Source organism: Rhinatrema bivittatum, chromosome 2, assembly GCF_901001135.1.
Source record: "Rhinatrema bivittatum chromosome 2, aRhiBiv1.1, whole genome shotgun sequence".
NCBI classification, from domain to species: Eukaryota; Metazoa; Chordata; class Amphibia; order Gymnophiona; family Rhinatrematidae; genus Rhinatrema; species Rhinatrema bivittatum.
Window position 1 is genome coordinate 25,892,970 of NC_042616.1, and position 23,475 is coordinate 25,916,444.

General features: G+C 47.5%; 1 protein-coding gene across 3 annotated transcripts in view; it reads left to right on the forward strand.

Annotated features, from left to right (window-relative positions):
- The window catches only part of LOC115083706 (zinc finger protein 271-like), a 56,481-nt gene that overhangs the window by 17,829 nt on the left and 15,177 nt on the right, over positions 1-23,475 (forward strand). The window contains exons 2-3 of one of the 3 annotated variants that reach the window (XM_029587679.1): positions 990-1,299; positions 21,455-21,609. In XM_029587679.1, the coding sequence (XP_029443539.1) occupies positions 990-1,299; positions 21,455-21,609 (465 nt within the window). Of the gene's footprint in view, positions 1-472; positions 1,300-12,540; positions 12,725-21,120; positions 21,610-23,475 lie in introns of those variants that run through there. The other 2 variants (XM_029587682.1, XM_029587681.1) reach the window with 2 other exon arrangements.

A 23,475-nucleotide genomic window follows, 5' to 3' on the forward strand; every position in this document is an offset into this window, starting at 1 on the left:
AGGTGGCACACGGACTAAGAGGGGGCCCTCTCGAAGTTTTTCCTCTGTCTCCATCTGCTGGAAGGGAGGCAAAACCCAGGAGTCTGGACTGCTCTGTGGTAGTACAGGAATGAAAATTAGCAGGCAAGAACCAATTTTCCTATGTTAGGGCCACTGCCATTAGCAACAGTAACATGGAATAGACTTAGTTTTTGGGCACTTGCCAGGTTCTTATGGCCTGGATTGGCCACTGTTGGAAACAGGATGTTGGGCTTGATGGACCCTTGGTCTGACCCAGTATGGCATGTTCTTATGTTCTTAAAAGGGAAAGACAGGGGAAATGGCAAACTCTCAGTCCCTGCACCCTACGCTGCTGCTCACTAGGGAGAGGCAGCGTGTGATTTTGGGATGAAGTAGTGAGGAGGAGGTAAAGTATCAAGCAGGGTGGAGGAGCAGAAGATAAATGATGGAGGGTGGGGAAGATGATGAGGAATGATGGGGAGGAGATGAGGGAGTACTAGGAAGGAAAGGTGGGGGAAAAGTGAGTGACGGAGAGAGAGAGAGAAAGTTGAGGATCAGAGGAAGAAGAGAGGTGAGGGAGCAGGAGAAAGATGAGAGCACTGGAGGAGGGGTGAAGGAGGAGGATAGTATGAAGAGCAGGAGGATGGCAGTGTTTGAGAAGGGAAGATGTGTGTGGACAGGGAAGAGGAGAACAGTGTGTGAGGATGAGGAGAGCAGTGTGTGAGAAGGGAGGATATGTGTGTGTAAGAGGAGGAGGAGAGTAAGGTGTGTGAGAGGAGAAGGGCAGTGTGTGAGAAGGGAGGATTGGTGTGTAAGGGAAACAGGAGAGTAAGGTGTTACTATGTGAGTTTTGGGAGTTGGTGCTGTCTAGCTGTGTTGGGTTTGATACAAAGGTGCTGAGAGTGTTTTCTGCAGGGTTTTGTGTTACTTCCCAGAGTGCCCGGTACAGGAGGGAGTTAACTCTCCAGATTCTCTCCTCTCATCCTCAGCCCATCCTGTCTCTGACGCCGACTACATCGAATAGAAAGGGAAAATCTCACCTGTCTCTTATGAATGTTCCTGTTGGACTGATGGATGGCTTTGTTGGCTCTGAGACTTCAGTGATGGGATCCAGACCTGCGAGGGTACAGGGGTCCCAGTCTGTAGTTCAGACGCCTCGCCTGGAGCAGGACAGGAAGGATCTGAAGACGGCACTGGGAGTTCTGCCTTCTCCAGAGCCAGATCCCTCCTCAGTGCAGCCTCTGGCAGAGCCCCCGGGGGCAGGGCGGGCTCTGGATCCCCTGCAGCCCAGGACCTTGGGTTCTCTGTGGATGGTTCTGGTGCGGCTGGAAGCGACAATGAGCAGCAAGTTGGAAAGGATTCAGGGGGAAATCTCCTCGCTGGAGCTGCGCTCAGGGACCCAGGAGAAGGAAATCTCTGCTCATGCTAAGCGGCTGCAGGCGCTGGAGAACAAGGTGGGACGTTTACTCTCAACCTCTTCTGAGTAAGTTCTGGATAAGATTTCACTCAGAAGGAACATTAAGAAGTTAGAAAATGTTGTGAGAAGAGAAATAATTTAGACTTATCAGCTTTCCCAAGGGAGATAATATTTCAGGGCAGTTTCCTCCCCTGTGATTTCATAAACGGAGGAGAGGGTGAGAGCCCCTACATCCATGTCAGCTTCTTCCATGGCTGCCTCCTGATCTAGGACTGAATTTCCCATACTAGGAGCGTTAGGGCACAGAGCTTTTCCAGATGTTGCTCTCTTTCCCATTTTTATACAAGTATTTCATGTTTTACTTACCGTCAGGGGTTTATTCTCCCATCCCTGACCATCCTCTCCTGGTTTTCCATTCTATCTTATGCTGATGATTCCCAGATTTATCTCTACACCAGGAATCCAGTCCCAAATCTCAGCTTCTTGTCTGACATTGCTGCCTGGATGTCCCTCCACCACCTTAAACTCAACGGGGCCCAGACAGAGCTCCTCACATTTCCCACCAAACCCACGTCCCCTCTTCCTCCCTTCTTCCTGTCTTACTCTGGACAGCACTGCCATCCTCCCAGTCCCCTTAACCCCTAACCATGCGGTCATCTTCCTCTCCTCTCTCTCCTTCTCTGCACACATCCATAGCACTGCTAAAATTAATCATTTCTTTCTCTATAACATCAACATCCATCCATTCTTTTCTGAACCCTTATCCGCTCTCTCATCTCCTCCTGCTTACACCAATGCTGCCTGCTCCTCACCGCTCTCCCCGTGAGCCCTCTCTCTCCCCTCCAATACATCCAAAATTCAGCTGCGTGACTTCTCTCACCACGGTCCCTGCACCCAGATAACCCCTCTTCTCACCTCACTACATTGTCTCCTTATCCATTCCCAGTTCAAGCTCCTCTTACTTACCTACAAGAGCCTTCACTCTGCAGCTCCTCACTCCCTCTCCTCTCTTATCTCTCCCTGTACCTCTCCTCTCTTATCTCTCCCTGTACCCCTCCTCGTGCACTCCCCTCATCATGCAGGTCCCTCCTACCTGTGTCCTTCTCCTCTACCCCCAATTCCCGACTCCGTGCTTTCCTCCTGCCTGCACCGTGTGCTTGGAAGAGACTTCCTGAGCTGCTGCCTCAGGCTCCCTCTCTCACCTGCTTTATGTCCCATCTAAAAACCCACGTTTTTGAGGCTGCTTTTAAATCTTAATCCCAGATTATCCCCCTTGACAGCCTCATTCCTTTTGAATAATTTTCTTAAATGAAATTCCGGAAGTCTCTTTTGCCCTGTCTGTTTTGATTAGATTGTAAGCTCTGTCGAGAACGGACTGTCTCTTATGTGTCTGTACAGTGCTGTGTACATCAGGGAGCGCTCTAGAAGTGATAAGTAGTAGTAACACTGTCAGCGTCCTCATGCGTGTCCTGGACAACAGAGAACACAATTAGGGGATGGTACAACTTTCACTTTGTACGTTTTAGGACCTGATCTAAAAAAGAATTCCCGTGCATAAAACCCGGGACTGTGCCTGTAAATGGGGTTTTCCTTCTCTTCTGCTAGACCAGTCCCTTACACCTGGGATTTTCCCCACTCCTCATCTGCTGGAAACGGAGGATCCCTCACCCCCTACTATGATGTCAGACTTTGCATAAAGGGGGCGTGGTCAGAGGCCTTATCAGTAGTTCTCTGTCTCCTGCAGCTGAGGACAAGATTCAATGACTTCTCCTTACTTCCAGAGTCAGAGTGCAGCGGGACAGAGAAACCCCCCCCCCCCCCCAGGAGAACCCCTCTCCCTAAGGAGTTGTGGTTCCTTGGTGCCCGTTCTTTCCAAATCTGGGATGAGGTCCTCTCTGTCTCTCGCTCCCTCCCTGCTTTCCTGCCTTGATCCCATGCTCTGCAACAGGCCTCAGTAACTAACAGAGAGGGTGTACCTAGTAGAGCTTGGCCTAGCAGCCGGCAGGAAGTGAGTTCCGCATGCACGGAGGCTGCAGATGCATTACCTGTGGTAACAGGAAAGTGCTCAGTGTAGCAGGCTCATTCTGCCCAGCCTGTGACGTGGCCTTTCACCTAAATCAAGAGATGGTGTGGGAAAACCAAAAGGAAGAGCTGGACAGAGATCTGATTGAAGACATCCATAAGATAGGTAAGAAGGGAGAAGTGGTGATCGTGGGTGACTTTAATATGCCAGATGTAGACTGGAAAATCCCATCTGCAGAAACTAAAAATAGTAGAGCAGTAATGGATGCCATGCAAGTATCTTTGTTCAAACAAATGGTGTTGGAACCCACGAGAGAAGGTGCTATACTCGACTTATTGCTCAATAATGCAGATAATGTCTCAGATGTCCAGGTGGGCGCCCACCTCAGCAGCAGTGATCATCGAACGGTATGGTTTAATATCACTAATAGAATAGGGAAAAGAACCACAAAGACCCGAGTTTTACAGTTCAAAAACACAGACTTTGAGGAAATGGGAAAGTACCTGGAGGAAGAACTTAAAGGATGGGAGAACGAGAGAGATGTGGATCAGCAGTGGACCAATCTAAAAGGAGCAATCACCAAGGCAACTGCTCTATATGTTAGAAACATAAAGAAAAGCAAAAGAAAATTGAAACCTATCTGGTTCTCAAAGGAGGTGGCTGACAAAATTAAAGCTAAAAGAACAGCATTCAAGAAATATAAAGGATCCCAAAGGGAGGAGCACAAAGAAGAATATTTGTATCAACTGAGGGAGACGAAGAAAACAATCAAGTTGGCAAAAAATCAAGCAGAAGAGAGGATTGCCAAGGAGATAAAAAATGGTGACAAAACATTTTTCAGATACATCAGCGAAAAGAGAAAGGTCCAAAGTGGTATAGTGAAATTGAAAGGTGGTAATGATCAATGTGTGGAGACAGACGAAGAAATGGCAGAAATATTAAACGAATACTTCAGCTCTGTGTTCACTAAAGAAGACCCTGGAGAAGGACCATCTCTACACAACAAGAAACTGGAGGGAAGTGGAACAGATGAAAATCCTTTTACAGTAGAAAATGTGTGGGAAGAGCTAAAGAACCTGAAAGTGGACAAAGCCATGGGGCCTGATGGGATTCATCCAAGGATATTGAGGGAGCTCAGAGATGTTCTGGCGGGTCCGCTGTGTGACCTGTTCAATAGATCCCTAGAAACGGGAGTGGTGCCGAGAGACTGGAGAAGAGCGGTGGTGGTCCCGCTTCACAAGAGTGGGAACAGGGAGGAGGCTGGCAACTACAGGCCGGTTAGCCTCACTTCGGTGGTGGGAAAAGTAATGGAGTCTCTGCTGAAAGAGAGAATAGTGAACTATCTACAGTCTGGAGAATTGATGGACCAGAGGCAACATGGATTCACCAGGGGAAGATCCTGTCAGACAAATCTGATTGACTTTTTTGATTGGGTAACCAAGGAATTGGACCAAGGAAGAGCGCTCGATGTCATATACTTGGATTTCAGCAAAGCTTTTGATACGGTTCCGCACAGGAGACTGGTGAATAAAACGAGAAGCTTGGGAGTGAGTGACAAGGTGGTGACCTGGATTGCAAATTGGTTGACGGACAGAAGACAATGTGTGACGGTAAACGGAACCTTCTCTGAAGAGAGAGCGGTTTTAAGTGGTGTACCGCAAGGATCGGTGTTGGGACCGGTCCTGTTCAATATCTTTGTGAGCGACATTGCGGACGGGATAGAAGGTAAGGTTTGTCTTTTTGCGGATGACACTAAAATCTGCAACAGAGTGGACACGCCGGAAGGAGTGGAGAGAATGAGACGGGATCTAAGGAAACTGGAAGAGTGGTCGAAGATATGGCAGCTGAGATTCAATGCCAAGAAGTGCAAAGTCATGCATATGGGGAGCGGAAATCCAAATGAACTGTATTCGATGGGGGGGGAAAGGCTGACGTGCACGGAGCAGGAGAGGGACCTTGGGGTGATAGTGTCTAATGATATGAAGTCTGCGAAACAATGCGACAAGGCGATAGCAAAAGCCAGAAGAATGCTGGGCTGCATAGAGAGAGGAATATCGAGTAAGAAAAGGGAAGTGATTATTCCCTTGTACAGGTCCTTGGTGAGGCCTCACCTGGAGTACTGTGTTCAGTTCTGGAGACCGTATCTACAAAAAGACAAAGACAAGATGGAAGCGGTACAGAGAAGGGCGACCAGGAAGGTGGAGGATCTTCATCGCATGACGTACGAGGAGAGATTGAAGAATCTAAATATGTACACCCTGGAGGAAAGGAGGAGCAGAGGTGATATGATACAGACTTTCAGATACTTGAAAGGTTTTAATGATCCAAAGGCAACGACAAACCTTTACCATAAGAAAAAAATCAGCAGAACCAGGGGTCACGATTTGAAGCTCCAGGGAGGAAGATTCAGAACCAATGTCAGGAAGTATTTCTTCACGGAGAGGGTGGTGGATGCCTGGAATGCCCTTCCGGAGGAAGTGGTGAAGACCAGAACTGTGAAGGACTTCAAAGGGGCGTGGGATAAACACTGTGGATCCATAAAGTCAAGAGGCCGCCAATGAAGAGTGGGTGACTCGCCAGAATGATGGCTACTGCCTGGAGACAATACCCTTATTCAATAAACATACACATGGTTACTGTGACTCCAACATCACTCTAAGCTTCAACAGCAAGAGGAAATGTGGAAAAAAGGATTTGCACTCACAAAGACGGGAGTAGCTGGCTTGTTACGGCGGTTACTACCCCAAACCAAATATCCAAATTACTACCTCCACCTTCCTCTATTCCTGATGCCTTTCAACTAGCTTGATCACTCCATTCTTATACTTCACTTCAATGCATATCCAGCATAGTTCTCTGCTTCAACAGCAGGGGAAAAGAAAAACTGTTACTTCACACATCCAGCAGAGCTCTCTGCTTAAACGCCAGGGGAGAAGAAAAAAGGATTCACACTCACAAAGCGGGGAGTAGCTGGCTTGTTACGGCGGTTACTACCCCAAACCAAATGTGCCTGATACTTCACTTTCAATGCATATCCAGCATAGCTCTCTGCTTCAACGGCAGGGGAGAAGAAAAAAACTGATACCTCACGCATATCCAGCATAGCTCCCTGCTTCAACGGCAGGGGAGAAGATAAACAACCAATAAGGGCTGTATAACATAATCTGGGTAAAAACAAATAAGCATGGGTGTAGCTTGCTTATTGCGGCGGTTACTACCCCTACTACCTCTAACTACTCAAGCTAGATATTTCACTTGGATGCAGCTCCATCACCGCTCTCTACATTAATGGTGGGGGTGGAAGGGAATTAGAACCAAGAGCTAAGAGAAACAGATAAGTATGAGAACAGAAATGAGGGAAGCTTGCTGGGCAGACTGGATGGGCCATTTGGTCTTCTTCTGCCGTCATTTCTATGTTTCTATGTTTCTATGTTTCTATGAATGAAGGCAAAGCCAAGGAGGGAAATCTGCACCTATCGGATAGCCGGAGAGTGGTACTGAGGTGTCCTGAAGGTGACCCATGCAGTTAGGACAAATAGTTTGTCCGTTTTCCTATTTGGTGGATGCCGAAAAGGGAGAGGCAGCTCTAAACCCACCAAGGAGGCCATCTCTTCAGCACACATTCTCTATGGCAAGCAGGTGCCACCGGCCCTGATGGCTCCTTCTATGAGGGCACAGGCATCCTCTGGGCAGAGGCCTCGTCAGTCTCCTCAGGGGAGATCTGTAGAGCCGCGACCCGGTCATCCCTGCACGCCCTCACCAAGCATTGCAGGCTTGGACGTTCAAGCAGACCTTCAGGCTGGGACACTCAGGGAAGGCCCTGTCTTCCTCCCACCCTACATAGGAGGTTGCTTTGTTACATCCCAAGTGCAATGGGCTGGTCTAGCAGCAGTCAAGGAAAGAAAATGATCAGGTAAGAATAATTTCACCCTGAACATTGCCCTCGGCTTGTGCGTGTGTAACAGTGAGAGAGAGCTGTGTTCTGGGGGAAGAGCTGGGGTGGGGATACTATTTACGTACAAGCAGTGTAAATGCGTCTGCAGCGCTGGGATTCACCTGCACTGGATAATATTCAAAGCAGACTTGTGCGTGCTCTGTACACCCAAGCTTCAGCACTAAATGTGCCAATAATTGTATATCAGGATTTAGCACCTCTACTATTTTTCATATTTAAAGCATAAAAACATAAGACTTGCCATACTGGGTCAGACCAAAGGTCCGTCAAGCCCAATATCCTGTTTCCAAGTGGCCAAGCCAGGTCACAAGTACCTGGAAGGGGTAGGTAGATTCCAAGCTGCTTATCCCAAGAATAAGCAGTGGATTTCTGCAACTCTACCATAATAATGGTCAATGGACTTTTCCAAACCTTTTTTAAATGCAGCTACACGAATAGCTTTCACCACATCCTCTGGCAATGAATTCCAGAGCTTAATTATGCATTGAGTAAAACAATATTTTCTCTTATTAGTTTTAAATGTATTACCTAGTAACTTCATTGTGTGTCCCCTGGTCTTAGTAGTTTTTGAAAGATTCAGCAACTGATTGTTTACTCGTTCCATTCCACTCATTATTTTATTGACCTCCATCATATCTCACCTCAGCCGTCTCTTTCTTCATAGGAGAATTGTTCCATCCCTTTATCATTTTAGTCACCCTTCTCTGGAGGAAGAGATTCCTTGGATATCTGCAAAGCCTCCCCTAAATAATTATTAATCATCTTCCCAGAAACAGCATCTACCAATGCATTTTCAAGATACTGGGGCAGCAAAGCGATGTATGCCTACACCCCAATACTGCTCATTCCAGAAGATCTACTAAGACCGAACACAAAGCATCAATGATCTTCATTTCCAACCTCTAGCCTTTAGGGGATCCACAGTGTTTACCTTCAAATTGGCCCAGGCAATTCATATTCATACCAGTACTAGATCTGAGACGAGCAGTGAGATTCAGATTGCCACTAATCTTTTATCTTGTAAGTGAAGGGCAAAGGAGACTTCTTCATCCAGAAATACAATCATTATCACAGACAGTTTAGCTTCTCAAGAGCTAAAAAAAAAAAAAATGGTACAACAGGGTCTGCTGTAGAGTGAAGGCGTTTTTTCAACCACCTGGAAAGCCCTCCACAAGGAGAACACATCAAGTGGCGGAAGTTCATCACTTGTATCATCATCCATCAAGAACCTATCAACTTTTTTCTTCTCCCTCTTCTACGAGATTATATCATGCATCTCCCGGTCTCAGATTTAATTTAGTTTTTTCAGTCAAAACCATCTAAATGCTATTGAGGCATAGCATGGAAATAACAGTCCAATTTCTCAGTGCCTCATAGTACCAAGGTCTCTACAAAATAAATCCAGTCCCAGATTTGAAAAGTTTAATGAAAGAATTTTTAGATCCCTTACAGGATTTCTCCCTTCACGTGCTTGCATGGAATCTGCTAATTTTGTTAATGGTAACTTCCGCTGGCACAATGGGTTAATCCAAGCATTAGTTACCTATCCTCCTGATAATGAAAATGTTGTTCATATAAAGTTTTGCAGAGGTAAACCCAATTTTAAGACCATGAATAGTAACACTTTTCTCACCAACCAGGTTCCAAAATGAATGACCATGGGAGGGGGGAGGGGGGGGAAATACTATTTATAAGGCCTTCATAGTAGTTAACTATTTATATCTCTATAGGAGAGTCCATCAAGCTAGGGCAAGAGAACATTGTAGAAATATCATTTTTGTGAGACTTTCCTCACTCCAAATGATGTCAAATCTTCACCAAGGTGTACTGGGCAGTTCCTGTGTCTCACTCTGCATGTAAAACTGGCCCCTAAACTCTAAACCACCACCAACACTTCACCTTGAGCTATTAGCTGGCCCTCCTATAGTCATATAAATAGTTGAATACTGTGAAGGCCTCCCCAGAGTCTCTCTCTCTCTCCCCTCCCAAGGCCTGAAATGCAATTTGCAGAATTTATCATGAACTTGTATATAGCGTTAAAACTGTGCAATAGCATGTGTTATGCTATTGCATGGTGCAGTATTGCCCCTCATTTTAATTAATCCCGCCCCTTCCAAAAATTTGCATTCACATGAGTTAACATCATGAATGACCCTGCTAGTTAGGAAATGTTTTTACAGTTAGATTCAACCTGATGTGAATCAGTTTTTGTTTTATACATAAGATCATTAATTTTGTTATAGTGTGATATTTGTTAATAAAGAATAATTGTTTAATTTTGCAACACTTAGTTCTTTTTTCCTTTATTGGGAATATATATATATATATATCAAGCAAGATAGCCATTATAATTGCCTATTACAGCGCACAGATTAAGGACTACAGCCTCATCTTTGGCATATTTTACAAGTGTCTCACCTCATGATCGCTGTACATACATTGGTTAACCATTGCTGTTAAATGCACAGTTTACAAATTATTATCCTTATCTACAGCGGTTCTAAACTCTGTAACTAACAATGATTTTCAACCTCTCAGGAAAAGCGAAAAATGTTCATTTTTTTCCCCTTGTCGTACACATTTTTTTTGCAGAGCTACACAGTCTCAGAATGTGGGGCTGTTTTGTTGCTCGTCCACGGAGATATCAAAGTTGCATCCCTGGGACAGGAGTTCTCCCTGGACGGCAAACGAAATAGCCACACATTCCCTCCCAGAGGCTGGAAATTTTACCGTTTTTTTCATATTAGTAGCTACAAACCACCGCGCTGGATCCACTACACGCATGGAAGCTAAAGAGGGTTCGGTCCTGGCACCGTCGGTAACATCAGTCAGAATCCGTGGCTGTTCTGTTTGCCGTCCACGGCGATCTGTCGTAGCTTATGCAACTTTGATGTCATGAGTCGTGGGCGGCAGCAACAGGAGGAGCTCAACCAGCAGTCGCAGAATGATGACTCTTAGGCAGCAGCCGCCCCCACCAGCAGTCGCAGATTGATGACTGTTAGGCAGCAGCAGCCAAAACAGCGTCGCAGAATGATGACTCTTAGCAGCAGCCCCCACCAGCAGTCGCAGAATGATGACTCTTAGACAGCAGCAGCCCCCCCCCCACCAGCAGTCGCAAAATGATGACTCTTAGACAGCAGCAGCCCCCCCCACCAGCAGTCGCAGAATGATGACTCTTAGACAGCAGCAACCCCCCCCCACCTGCAGTCGCAGAATGATGACTCTTAGACAGCAGCAACCCCCCCCCACCTGCAGTCGCAGAATGATGACTCTTAGGCAGCAGCCGCCCCCACCAGCAGTCGCAGATTGATGACTGTTAGGCAGCAGCAGCCAAAACAGCGTCGCAGAATGATGACTCTTAGCAGCAGCCCCCACCAGCAGTCGCAGAATGATGACTCTTAGACAGCAGCAGCCCCCCCCCACCAGCAGTCGCAAAATGATGACTCTTAGACAGCAGCAGCCCCCCCCCACCAGCAGTCGCAAAATGATGACTCTTAGACAGCAGCAGCCCCCCACCAGCAGTCGCAGAATGATGACTCAGACAGCAGCACCCCCTCCCACCTGCAGTCGCAGAATGATGACTCTTAGGCAGCAGCCGCCCCCACCAGCAGTCGCAGATTGATGACTGTTAGGCAGCAGCAGCCAAAACAGCGTCGCAGAATGATGACTCTTAGCAGCAGCCCCCACCAGCAGTCGCAGAATGATGACTCTTAGACAGCAGCAGCCCCCCCCCACCAGCAGTCGCAAAATGATGACTCTTAGACAGCAGCAACCCCCCCCCACCTGCAGTCGCAGAATGATGACTCTTAGGCAGCAGCCGCCCCCACCAGCAGTCGCAGATTGATGACTGTTAGGCAGCAGCAGCCAAAACAGCGTCGCAGAATGATGACTCTTAGCAGCAGCCCCCACCAGCAGTCGCAGAATGATGACTCTTAGACAGCAGCAGCCCCCCCCCCCACCAGCAGTCGCAAAATGATGACTCTTAGACAGCAGCAGCCCCCCCCACCAGCAGTCGCAAAATGATGACTCTTAGACAGCAGCAGCCCCCCACCAGCAGTCGCAGAATGATGACTCAGACAGCAGCACCCCCTCCCACCTGCAGTCGCAGAATGATGACTCTTAGCAGCAGCCCCCCCCCACCTGCAGTCGCAGAATGATGACTCTTAGCAGCAGCCCCCCCCCCCCACCTGCAGTCGCAGAATGATGACTCTTAGACAGCAGCAACCCCCCCCCACCTGCAGTCGCAGAATGATGACTCTTAGGCAGCAGCCGCCCCCACCAGCAGTCGCAGATTGATGACTGTTAGGCAGCAGCAGCCAAAACAGCGTCGCAGAATGATGACTCTTAGCAGCAGCCCCCACCAGCAGTCGCAGAATGATGACTCTTAGACAGCAGCAGCCCCCCCCCACCAGCAGTCGCAAAATGATGACTCTTAGACAGCAGCAGCCCCCCCCCCACCAGCAGTCGCAAAATGATGACTCTTAGACAGCAGCAGCCCCCCACCAGCAGTCGCAGAATGATGACTCAGACAGCAGCACCCCCTCCCACCTGCAGTCGCAGAATGATGACTCTTAGACAGCAGCAGCCCCCCCACCTGCAGTCGCAGAATGATGACTCTTAGCAGCAGCCCCCCCCCCACCTGCAGTCGCAGAATGATGACTCTTAGACAGCAGCAACCCCCCCCACCTGCAGTCGCAGAATGATGACTCTTAGACAGCAGCAGCCCCCCCCCCACACCTGTAGTCACAGAATGATGACTCTTAGCAGCAGCCCCCACCAGCAGTCGCAGAATGATGACTCTTAGACAGCAGCAGCCCCCCACCAGCAGTCGCAGAATGATGACTCTTAGACAGCAGCAGCCCCCCACCAGCAGTCGCAGAATGATGACTCAGACAGCAGCACCCCCTCCCACCTGCAGTCGCAGAATGATGACTCTTAGACAGCAGCAGCCCCCCCCACCTGCAGTCGCAGAATGATGACTCTTAGACAGCAGCAGCCCCCCCCACCTGCAGTCGCAGAATGATGACTCTTAGACAGCAGCCCCCCCCCCCACACCTGTAGTCACAGAATGATGACTCTTAGCAGCAGCCCCCACCAGCAGTCGCAGAATGATGACTCTTAGACAGCAGCCCCCACCAGCAGTCGCAGAATGATGACTCTTAGACAGCAACAGCCAACCAAGAGTTGACAGGAGCAACAGCTCAATAGAAGGGACGGTGGTTGCAGCTTGCACAAGACGGAAGATGAAGACTTCCCTTGTGCTCATAACAAAGCAATTTACTTTTCTTAACCAGGAATAAGCGATTGCAGTGAAGCTCAGCCCCGGAGGGTAAGCGGTGCCTTTCCAGCCTGTTCTCTTCCTGGTGTCCCTGTGACATTTTCTAGCAGAAGCAGCAGCGCTGAGTGTGAGGAGCTCCAGGCAGGGGGCTCTGCACAGGGAGCAGGGGAGGGAAAGCAAAGCGGGGCCAGGTCTCTGATTCGGAATCTCAGCAGCCTTCCCGCCCTGCATTCAGCCCCCCTTATGAGCTGCTCTGATTGCTGCCCTGAGGTTTCCCATAAATTTGGCTTTCAAAAGCTTGAGCATTAAAAAGTTAGGGGTCAAAAATATCAACAAGACCAGGTGGCTTAAATAGGAGCTGAGTGAGAGGGGTAAGCACTAACCCGGTAAAGAAAGTGGAGGAATGTTTAGCCCAGGAGAGGCTCCTCTCAAAGCTCACAATTTTACTTGCATATAAAAACCCTTGATTTGTGCTCTCTGTAACCTGTAATTTTACTTTAATGTTATTAATTTGTAATTTATATTACTTTTTGCAATTTGATATTCCTTATTTGGAGAGGGTCTGTATATTCCATGTGTAGTCTTTGTGTAAGGACCTGTATCATTCCAGCTTGTTTTGTTTTCCAATAGACTTTTTTTTAATGTATTTGAAAAACATTTCTAATTCACATATGACAAAAAGCTCATTCCTGTTCATACCCAGCTCAGTCTAGACAAATGGATTTTGCAACCCTACCAGCAGCTGGAGGCAGAGAACAAAACTTTGAGGCACTGCTACATAACTGAGAGTACCACCTGCAGTCCCTCAGTATTTCTTTGTCTCCAGCAGATGGTAGACGTGCATCCTGCAGTCTGTTTTAAATAGAAAAAAGTATTAGAAAAAGAAGACAGAATTTGCTTTGAATGCTCCCTGAGGTGTTAGGTACCTTTGTGGACCATCAGGTGGAGCTGGGCAAGCAGGGGGGGTTGGCTGTCCCTGTTTAGCCCGCTTCTTCTGGAGGGACTAATAGCCAGGTCTCCTTCTTCAGCTTTCTTCCTCCTGGGCTGCCGAAGACGCCAGGGGATCCGGGGTTCTTGCAGGCAGGAAGCTCAGGCGTGTTTTCCTTCTCCGCACACGAGGTCAGGCCTGTGCTGGTACGTGGCTCTGTAAACAGACCACATGCGCAGCTTATTTCCTAGCAGCATTTTTTCGCCTGCTAGACCACTGCTTCTCCAGGGTCCGGGGGGGGGGGGGGGGGGGGGGGCTGGCAGGCTCTTTTTTTTCAGGCAAATTTTTGGTCCTGGTAAGGTGTGCCTTTGAGTACTTACCGTGCGCGGCCTGTGGGCTGGTGTCAGAGCAGGGTTGTTTCTGATAGGCTGCCGTTTCTCCCCGGGGCCTACTGGCACCGAAGCCTCGCATGGCAGCCTGTAAAGCATGTGGGTTGTGGTCTGCTCGGCTGAATTAGGCGTCCCTGTGTTCCGGCTCTGCTGCAGGGATTGAGGAAGCCTCTGCAGATCCAGCCCCAGACAAGAGGGCCACCAGATCTTCAGGGCCCATGGCTGAGGTTCCGGGGGGACTGGAAGGAGCTGCCATGCCCCCTGAGAGTGGCAGGCAGAAGTCTGCGAGCTCCAGAGCACCCAGGGACTCTCCTCCGGCTCTTTTTCCCATGAGACCATCGGCAGCGCAGGACCTTAGCACGGGAGATGAGTCAGATGGGAGCAGTCTTGATGGGGATGACGAGGATCTGGAGGAGTTTTCACAGGATTTTGTTTTACTCCTGTATAAGGCTTTTCTGGCATGAAAGGGGGGGGGGGGGGGAACGTCTCTGAGACCAAAAGCAATAAGATCCTTCAAAGAGACCTGGGAGGTTTCATCGAGAAGTTCTGGTGGTTTGCTCAGATGTCTGGGTCTTGGACATGGCTTGGGAGCCAAAGGTGATCCAAGGAACTTGGACGACTCAGATGATCCTCACGAGGATCCTGCATGTGCCCCTTTAGCGGGTGATCCCAGTGGGGTGGATCCCGATGTGATCCGGATGTGGATTCAGATAAGGACAAGGATGAACCAGATCCAGGTGAGATGCTGCTGACAGAAGGAGATGACCTGAGAGTCATTCGCCTGTTTAGGAAGGAGAAGTTGCATTCCCTGATTCCTCAGGTTTTGGAGGAATTGGGTATCAAGATCACTCAAGGAGTCAGACAATGAGGGAGTAAATCCAGTCCTGGTTCCTGGGGTCCTCCTAGTTCCTTCTCAATGCATAAGAAGATTAAAACATTAGTTAATCGAGAATGGGATTTCTCGGACACAGGTCTTAAGGTGGGCAGGAAGAGACCTTGGACCTGCTAAAGCTGCCAAAGGTGGATGTGGCAGCATCTGCTGCCTCCAAGAAAACAACTATTCTGGTGGCGGAGTCAGCAGCTCTGAAGGATGTTCAGGATTGTAGCCTGGAGATGCAGTTAAAAAGGATTTTGAGGTTTCTGCCTTAAGTCTCCGGGCGACAATCTGTGGCAGTCTGATGCAGAGGGCCTGCTTATGCTGGGTGCAGAAGGCTCAAGAGCAGAGTTCTTCTCATTCCAGCAGCTCCATGCATTCGGCGCATTTGGAAGTTGGGTGGCTTATATGGCGGATGCGCTATATGATTTGGTGCATACGCCTGCCAGAAGCATGGTTTTGGCAGTGGCAGCTCGTAGGCTGTCGTGGTTACGAAACTGGTCTGCGGACACATGGTCCAAGTTCCATCTCTGTAATCTCCCCATCAAAGGGAAACTCCTCTTTGGGGAGGATCTTGACCAGCTGATGAAGAGTTTGGGAGAGTCGAAGGGGAATTAGGTTGCCAGAAGATAAGAGGAGTGGCGAGAAGAATTTCCCGGCTCGTTCCCATTTTCGTTCAGGCAAGAGTTCCTCGGCCTTGGGACAGAAGCAGTCTTTGGGAAGACAAACTGTCCTTTCAAGGCTCCTGCAGATCCTCCAGAGATTCTGCCGGTCAGGGGACTGGAGGAGGAAAAGCATCACAATGAAGCCAGGGTGAGCCATTCCTCCATGGAGGCTGTGGTGGGTGGGGGGGGGGGGGGGGGGAAGGAGATTAGCCCACTTCTATGGAGAATGGAGCAAGGTCACCTCGGACCAATGGGTTCTGGAGGTGGTAAGAGACAGTTAAGCTTTAGAATTTTCGCACCTCATCAGGGAGGCCTTTCTAGAGCCCCATTGTTCATCTCGAAGCAAGCAGGAGGCGGTGCGGGATACGCTGTGAAAGTTACTAAGATTGGACGCAATTGGGATTTGGGGGAGGTACTCGATTTATTTCGGTTCCCAAAAAGGAGGGTACGTTTCAACCCATTCTGGATCTGCAACGGGTCAATGTAGCCCTCCGGGTTCTGCGTTTTTGCTTGGAAACATTGCGCACAGTGATAGCAGTGGTCCGCATAGGAGAGTTCCTAGCTTCCTTAGATCTAATGGAAGCCTACCTACACAGTTGGGCAGATCACCAGATGTTTTTGAGGTTCATGGTAATGGGACAACCTTTACAGTTCAAAGCTCTTCCATTTGGGCTGACCACAGTGCTGTGAACCTGCACAAAGATGATAGTGGTGGTGGTGGCAGCCTTGATACAAGAGGGAATTCTGGTTCACCCGTATCTGGACAATTGGCTCATCCAGGCCAAAACGGAGGAGGAGTGCATTCACTCAGTGCAGCGGGTGATGGACAGATTGCGATTGCTGGGTTGGATAATAAACCTGACGAAGAGCCATCTGGTTCCAACACAGTCGCTGGAATATTTGGCGGCTCTGTTTGATACTCAGTGGGACAGGGTGTTCCTGACCTCAGACGGAGTGTCGAAGTAGCAGAGACAAATGACGCGCTTGTTGCATCTGCCAGTACCCAGAGTCTGGGATTATTTGTAGGTTCTGGGTTCCATGGCATCCACGTTGGATTGGGTTCCATGGACCTTTGCTCAATGTGACCCTTGCAGAAGGCACTAATGTCCAGATGGATTCCGTTGTCAGAACAGTATCAGCTGCCTTTACCGCTTCATGGGGAATCCAAGTCCAGTCTCTTATGGTGGCTGTTGCTGCACAATCTAGAGAAGGAGTGAATCTGGAGTCTCCGCACTGGGTAGTGGTTACTATGGACGCCACCCTCAAGGGTTGGGGGGTGGTCTGTCAGGGGCGGTGGGCTCAAGTTCTTTGGACGCTGGCGGAGGCGGCCTGGTCGATCGGTTGCCTAGAATCAAGGGCAGTTCTCAGAGCCTTGGAGGCGTTTCTGCCTTGGATCAAAAGTCAGTTGGTAAGCGTGTTTTCTGACAATGCAACGATGGTAGCGTACATCAGTCATCAAGGAGGGATGAAGAGTCACATGGTGGCCCTAGAGGCTCAACATCTCTTTACATGGGTGGAACTTTTCGGAGAGGGAGTAGCAGCTTCTCACATTGCAGGAGTGGACAATGTGCAAGCAGACTTCCTCAGCAGATGGCAGTTGGATCCAGGGGAATGAGAGAGATCTCCAGAAGCCTGGGCTCTCATTTGCAACAGATGGGGCTTACCCCAAGTGGACCTCATGGCCACGCAGGGCAATGCCAAAATGACTCGATTCTTCAGTCGCAGACAAGACGTGGGGTCAGAGGGAATAGATGCGCTGGTGTGCCCATGGCTGAAAGGAATTCTACTGTAAGTATTTCCTCCCTGGTCCCTTGAGGGACGCGTCTTGTGGTGCATAGAGACACATCCAGGGAGAGTGGTTCTGGTGGCACTGGAGTGGCCGCACCAGCCGTGGTTCGCAGATCTGTGTGTCTCACGATGGACAGAACTCTCAGATTGGCCCTTCTCCCAGGAGTTCTTTGTCAAGGACCCATATTCTCGGATTGGGAGGATCACTTTTATCTCGCAACTTGGCTTTTGAGAGGTGGCAATTATGATTAAAAGGATATTCAGAGCCGGTTATTTCCACTCTCCTCCAGGCTAGAAGGCCTTCTTCTGTAGCCTATATCATGGTGTGGAAGGTCTTTAAGACTTGGTGTCTGGAGCAGCAACTTGATCTGCTGGCCGTAGGTATTCCTCACATTTTGGCTTTTTTGCAACAGGGTTATCGAAAGGATTGGTCTACAGCTTGCTCCACTGCAGGTGGCGGCCTTGGGTTGCCTTAGGTATAAGATGCGGGGGAGTGCCTTGGCCTCTCACCCTGATGTTGTTCACTTTCTGAGGGGCGTTAAGCATTTGCGTCCGCCAGTGCATAAGGTTTGCCCTGATTGGAGTCTTAACTTGGTCCTGAAAGTGCTCTGCGTGCCTCCATTTGAGCCCTTGCAAGGAGCCTCACTAAAGGACTTGACCTCAAAGACTGTGTTTTTGGTGGCCATTTGCTCAGCAAGACGGATTTCTGAGCTTCAGGCTTTGTCCTGCAGAGATCTGGTCTTGCGCATTTCCAGTCACAGGGTTATGCTGTGTATGGTTCCATCCTTCTTACTGAAGGTGGTTTCCTCCTTTCATGTTAATTAGGTGTTTGAGCTGATAGTCTTTCGGGATTCGCCAGAGTCCTAGGATCTTCATCTTTTGCATGGGTGCCGGGTTCTGTTGCAATATCTTAAGGTCACCAACCGTTTTCAGCGATCGGACCATCTCTTTGTGTTGTTTGGTGGGGGCAAAGAAAGGGATCAAAGTTTCTAAAGCCACAATTTCGTGTTGGCTAAAAGAGACCATTTGTTCGGCTTATATTTGTAAAGGCCGAGAAGCGCTGCTAGGCCTGCGTGCGCACTCTACAAGAGCACAAGCTGCCTCCTGGGCGGAGTGTCAGTGGGTTTCACTTCAGGAGATATGCAGAGCTGCGACGTGGTCTTCGCTCCATACGTTTACCAGATATTACCGCTTGGATGTCGGGGCACAGGAAGATGCCTCATTTGGGGAAAGTGTATTGCGTGCGGGTCTTTCAGGTTTCCTCCCAGTGTAGGGGTGCTTGGATACATCGCACTTGTCTGGGCTGATACGGGTATGAACAGGAAAAGAAAATTGGTTCTTACCTGCTAATTTTCATTCCTGTAATACCACAGATCAGTCCGGAGACCCATCCCCTGACTGCCGAAAGACCAAACTTCCTGTTCGGATTCTCAAATTGTATCCGCAAATTGTAAATAGGTGGAGCCGCTGAGGTTAGGCGGTTGACATTCCTTACAAGGAAGTAGGGGCTCCAGTTATGGGGGACTCCAACCCTGAGTTACCTGTTTGCCCTAGTTTGGGGTTAATTTTCTCTACTCATTGGATTGGATGCAGGTCAATACTGAGGGACTTCAGGTGGCACCCTCGGTTATATAGCAGTGCCTCAACGTTTTGTTCCCTGCCTCCATCTGCTGGTAGGGATGCAAAACCCATTTGTCTGGACTGAACTGTGGTATTACAAGAACGAAAATTAGGAGGTAAGAGCCAGTTTTCTTTTGTATAGCTGCTCTAGGGCATAATACAAACATTTTCAGATACATTTAAGTTTAAAAAGCCTGCGAGGGAGTCAATTGGACCATTAGATGATCAAGGGGTAAAATAAGCAATTAGGGATGACAAAGCCATAGCAGAGACTAAATGAATTCTTTGCTTCTGTATTCACTGAGAAAGATGTAAGAGATATACCCATGCCAGAAGGGATATTCAAAGGTGATGATCCAGAAGAACTGAAACAGATCTCAGTGAACCTGGAAGATGTACTAGGGCAAAGTGACAAACTAAAGAGTAGGAAATCACCTGGACCAGATGGTATACATCCCAGAATGCTCAAAGAAATGAGAAATGAAATTGCGGAACTGCTATTGGAAATTTGCAAACTATCAGTAACATAATCTATGGTACGTGACGACTGGAGGGTTGACAGTGTAATGCCAGTTTTTAAAAAGGGTTCGAGGGATGATCCAGGACACCACAGACTAGTGAGACTGACATCTGAGTCAAGAAAAATGGTAGAAACCTTCATAAAGAACAAAATTACTGAACATATAAATAAGTATAATTTAATGGGACAAAGCCAACATAGATTTAGTCAAGGGAAGTCTTGCCTTATAAATTTGTTACATTTTGTTGAGGGCATAAATAAACAAACATGTGGGTAAAGGTGAGCCAGTTGATATAGTGTATCTGGATTTCCAGAAAGATTTGATGAAAGTCCCTCACAAGAGACTTCTTAGGAAATTTAAAAAGCCATGGGATGGGGGCAGTATCCTATTGTGGATTGCCAACTGGTTAAAAGATAGAAAACAGAGAGTAGGGCTAAATGGTAAATTCTACCATTGGAAAAAGATGAATAGTGGAGGGCCCCAGGGATCTGTTCTGGGGTCACTGCTTTTTAATATATTTATAAACAACCTGGAAATGGGAACAACAAATGAGGAGATCAAAGTTGCCAATCAAACAAAATTATTCAAAGTTCTTAAATCACAAGAAGACTGCGAGAACATTTAAGAGGACATTGCAAAATTGGGCATGCAAATGGCAAATAAAACTTAATGTGGACAATTGCAAAATGATGCACATAGGGAAGAGTAACCCAAATTATAGCTAAATAATGCAAGGTTCCACATTAGGAGTCACCACTCAGGAAAGGGATCTAGGTGTCATCATTGATCATACATTGAAATCTTCTGCTCAGTGTGCAGCAGCAGCCAAGAAAGCAAATAGAATGCTAGGGATTATTAGGAAAGGAATGGAGAATAAAACAGAGAATATCATAATGCCTCTCTATCGCTCCATGGTGTGACCTCATCTTGAGTATTGTGTGCAGTTCTGGTCACCACATCTCAAAAAAGATATAGCAGAATTAGAAAAGGTACAGAGAAGGGTGATCAGAATAATAAAGGGGATGGATATGATAGAGATGTATAAAATAATGACTGGAATGGAACGAGTAAACATTTAATCAGTTGTTTACTCTTTTGAAAAGTACAAAGGCCAGGGGACACACAATGAAGTTACTGGGTAATAAATTTAAAATTAATAAGAAAACTTTTTTTTTTTTTACTCAACATATAATTAAACTCTGGAATTCATTGCCAGAGGATGTGGTGAAAGCTATTAGTGAAGCTATGTTTAAAAAAGTTTTGGTCAGGTTCCTGGAGGAAAAAGACCAATAACCATTACTAAATTAGGGTTGCAGAAATCCCCTGCTTATTCTTGGGATAAGCAGCATGGACTCTATCTACCCCTTGGGATGCTGCCAGGTACTTGTGACCTGGCTTGGCTGCTGTTGGAAACAGGATACTGGGCTTGATGAACCTTTTCTCTGACCCAGTATGGCAGGTCTTATGTTCTTACGTTCCAGTGTTACCGTTTCATAGATTAGATTGTAGCTGTGTGAGTTTTGGGAGTTAGTGCTGTTTAAATGTGATGGGTTTGATACAAAGGTGCTGAGAGTGTTTTCTGCAGGGTTTTGTGTTACTTCCCAGAGTGCCCGGTACAGGAGGGAGTTAACTCTCCAGGTTCTCTCTTTCTCTCGTCCTCAGCCTGACCTGTCTCTGACGCAGACTACATCGAATAGAAAGGGAAAATCTCACCTGTCTCTTACGGATGCTCCTGTTGGACCGATGGATGGCTTTGTTGGCTCTGAGACTTCAGTGTTGGGGTCCAGACCTGCGAGGGTACAGAGGTCCCAGTCTGTAGCTCAGATGCCTCGCCTGGAGCAGGACAGGAAGGATATGAAGACGGCACTGCGAGTTTTGCCTTCACCAGCGCCAGATCCCTCCTTGATGCAGCCTCCGGCTCATCCCCCAGGGTCAGGAAATGTTACAGGTGTGGCCGCGTCCCCCTTCCCAGATCCACTGCAGCCCAGGACCTTGGGCTCTCTGTGGATGGTTCTGGTGCGGCTGGAAGCCACAATGAGCAGCAAGTTGGAAAGGATTCAAGGGGAAATCTCCTCGCTGGAGCTGCGCTCAGGGACCCAGGAGAAGGAAATCTCTGCTCATGCTAAGCGGCTGCAGGCGCTGGAGAACAAGGTGGGACGTTTACTCTCAAACTCTTCTGCCTCTGTTCAAGATCGTGTTTCACTCAGAAGGAAAATTTAGAAGTTAGATAATGTTTCTAAACTAAAAATATTTTAGAGCCTTCACTCTGCAGCTCCTCACTACCTCTCCTCTTACCTTTCTCTGTACCCCTTCCTAGTGCACTCTGCTCATCAGACAAGTCACTCCTATCTGTGCCCTTCTCCTCTACTGCCAATTCCCAACTATGTGCCATCCACCTGGCTGCAGTATGTACTGGGAATAGACTTTCTGAGCTGGTAACATTTTATTATCTACAGAAAAAGATCAAATGGCCCATCCAGACTGCCCGCAAGCTTCCCATGGCAGCAAATGTCACTCCGTGCAGGTTACCCCAAGCCTTATGTTAACAGCATAAGAACATAAGAACATGCCATACTGGGTCAGACCAAGGGTCCATCAAGCCCAGTATCCTGTTTCCAACAGTGGCCAATCCAGGCCATAAGAACCTGGCAAGTTACCCAAACATTAAATAGATCCCATGCTACTAATGCCGGCAAAAAGCAGTGGCTATTCCCTATTGATTAATAGCAGTTTATGGACTTCTCTTCCAGGAACTTATCCAAACCTTTTTTTAAATCCAGCTATACCAACTGCCTTAATCACATTCTCTGGCAATGAATTCCAGAGCTTAATTGTGGATTGAGTGAAAAAGAATTTTATCCGATTTGTTTGAAATGTGCTACTTGCTAACTTCATGGAGTGCCCTCTAGTCCTTGTGTTATCCGAAAGAGTAAATAACCGATTCACATCTACCCGTTCTAGACCTCTCATGATATATATATGGAAAAATAACCCTTGCTGTAGTTTCACAATGTTAGGTTGTAACTTAGGAATTAATACCCAGGAAAGAGATCTAGGCTTCATAGTGGATAATATATTGAAATCATCGGCTCAGTGTGCTGTGGCAATCAAAAAAGCAAACAGAATATTATATGCATCACCTTGCACTTGTCCACGTTAAATTTCATCTGCCATATGGATGCCCAATCTTCCAGTCTCACATGGTCCTCCTGCAATTTATCACAATCTGCTTGTGATTTAACTACTCTGAACAATTTTGTATCATCTGCAAATTTGATTATCTCACTCGTTGTATTTCTTTCTAGATCATTTATATATATATTGAACAGTAAGGGTCCCAATACAGATCCCTGAGGCACTCCACTGTCCACTCCCTGCCACTGAGAAAATTGCCCATTTAATCCTACTCTCTGTTTCCTCTTCCAGTTTGTAATCCACAAAAGGACATTGCCACCTATCCCATGACTTTTTACTTTTCCTAGAAGCCTCTCATGAGGGACTTTGTCAAATGCCTTCTGAAAATCCAAATACACTACATCTACCGGTTCACCTTTATCCACATGTTTATTAACTCCTTCAAAAAAGTTAAGCAGATTTGTGAGGCAAGACTTGCTTTGGGTAAAGCCATGCTGACTTTGTTCCATTAAACCATGTCTTTCTATATGTTCTGTGATTTTGATATTTATAACCATGTCCATGATTTTTTCCCTGCACTTGAAGTCAGGCTCACTGGTCTATAGTTTCTCGAATAACCTGTGGAGCCCTTTTTAAATATCAGGATTACATCAGCCACATTCCAGTCTTCAGGTTCAATGGACTATTTTAATGATAGGTTACAAATTAATTGTAATAAGTCTCTGAAATTTCATTTTTGAGTTGTTTCAGAACCCTGGGATGTATACCATCCCGTCCAGGTGATTTTGCTACTCTTCAGTTTGTCAGTCTGGTTCTGTTCATCTGCATCGTCAGCTTTGAAAACCGCTCCAGAATGGTTTCTCCCCAACATCCTCTTCAGTA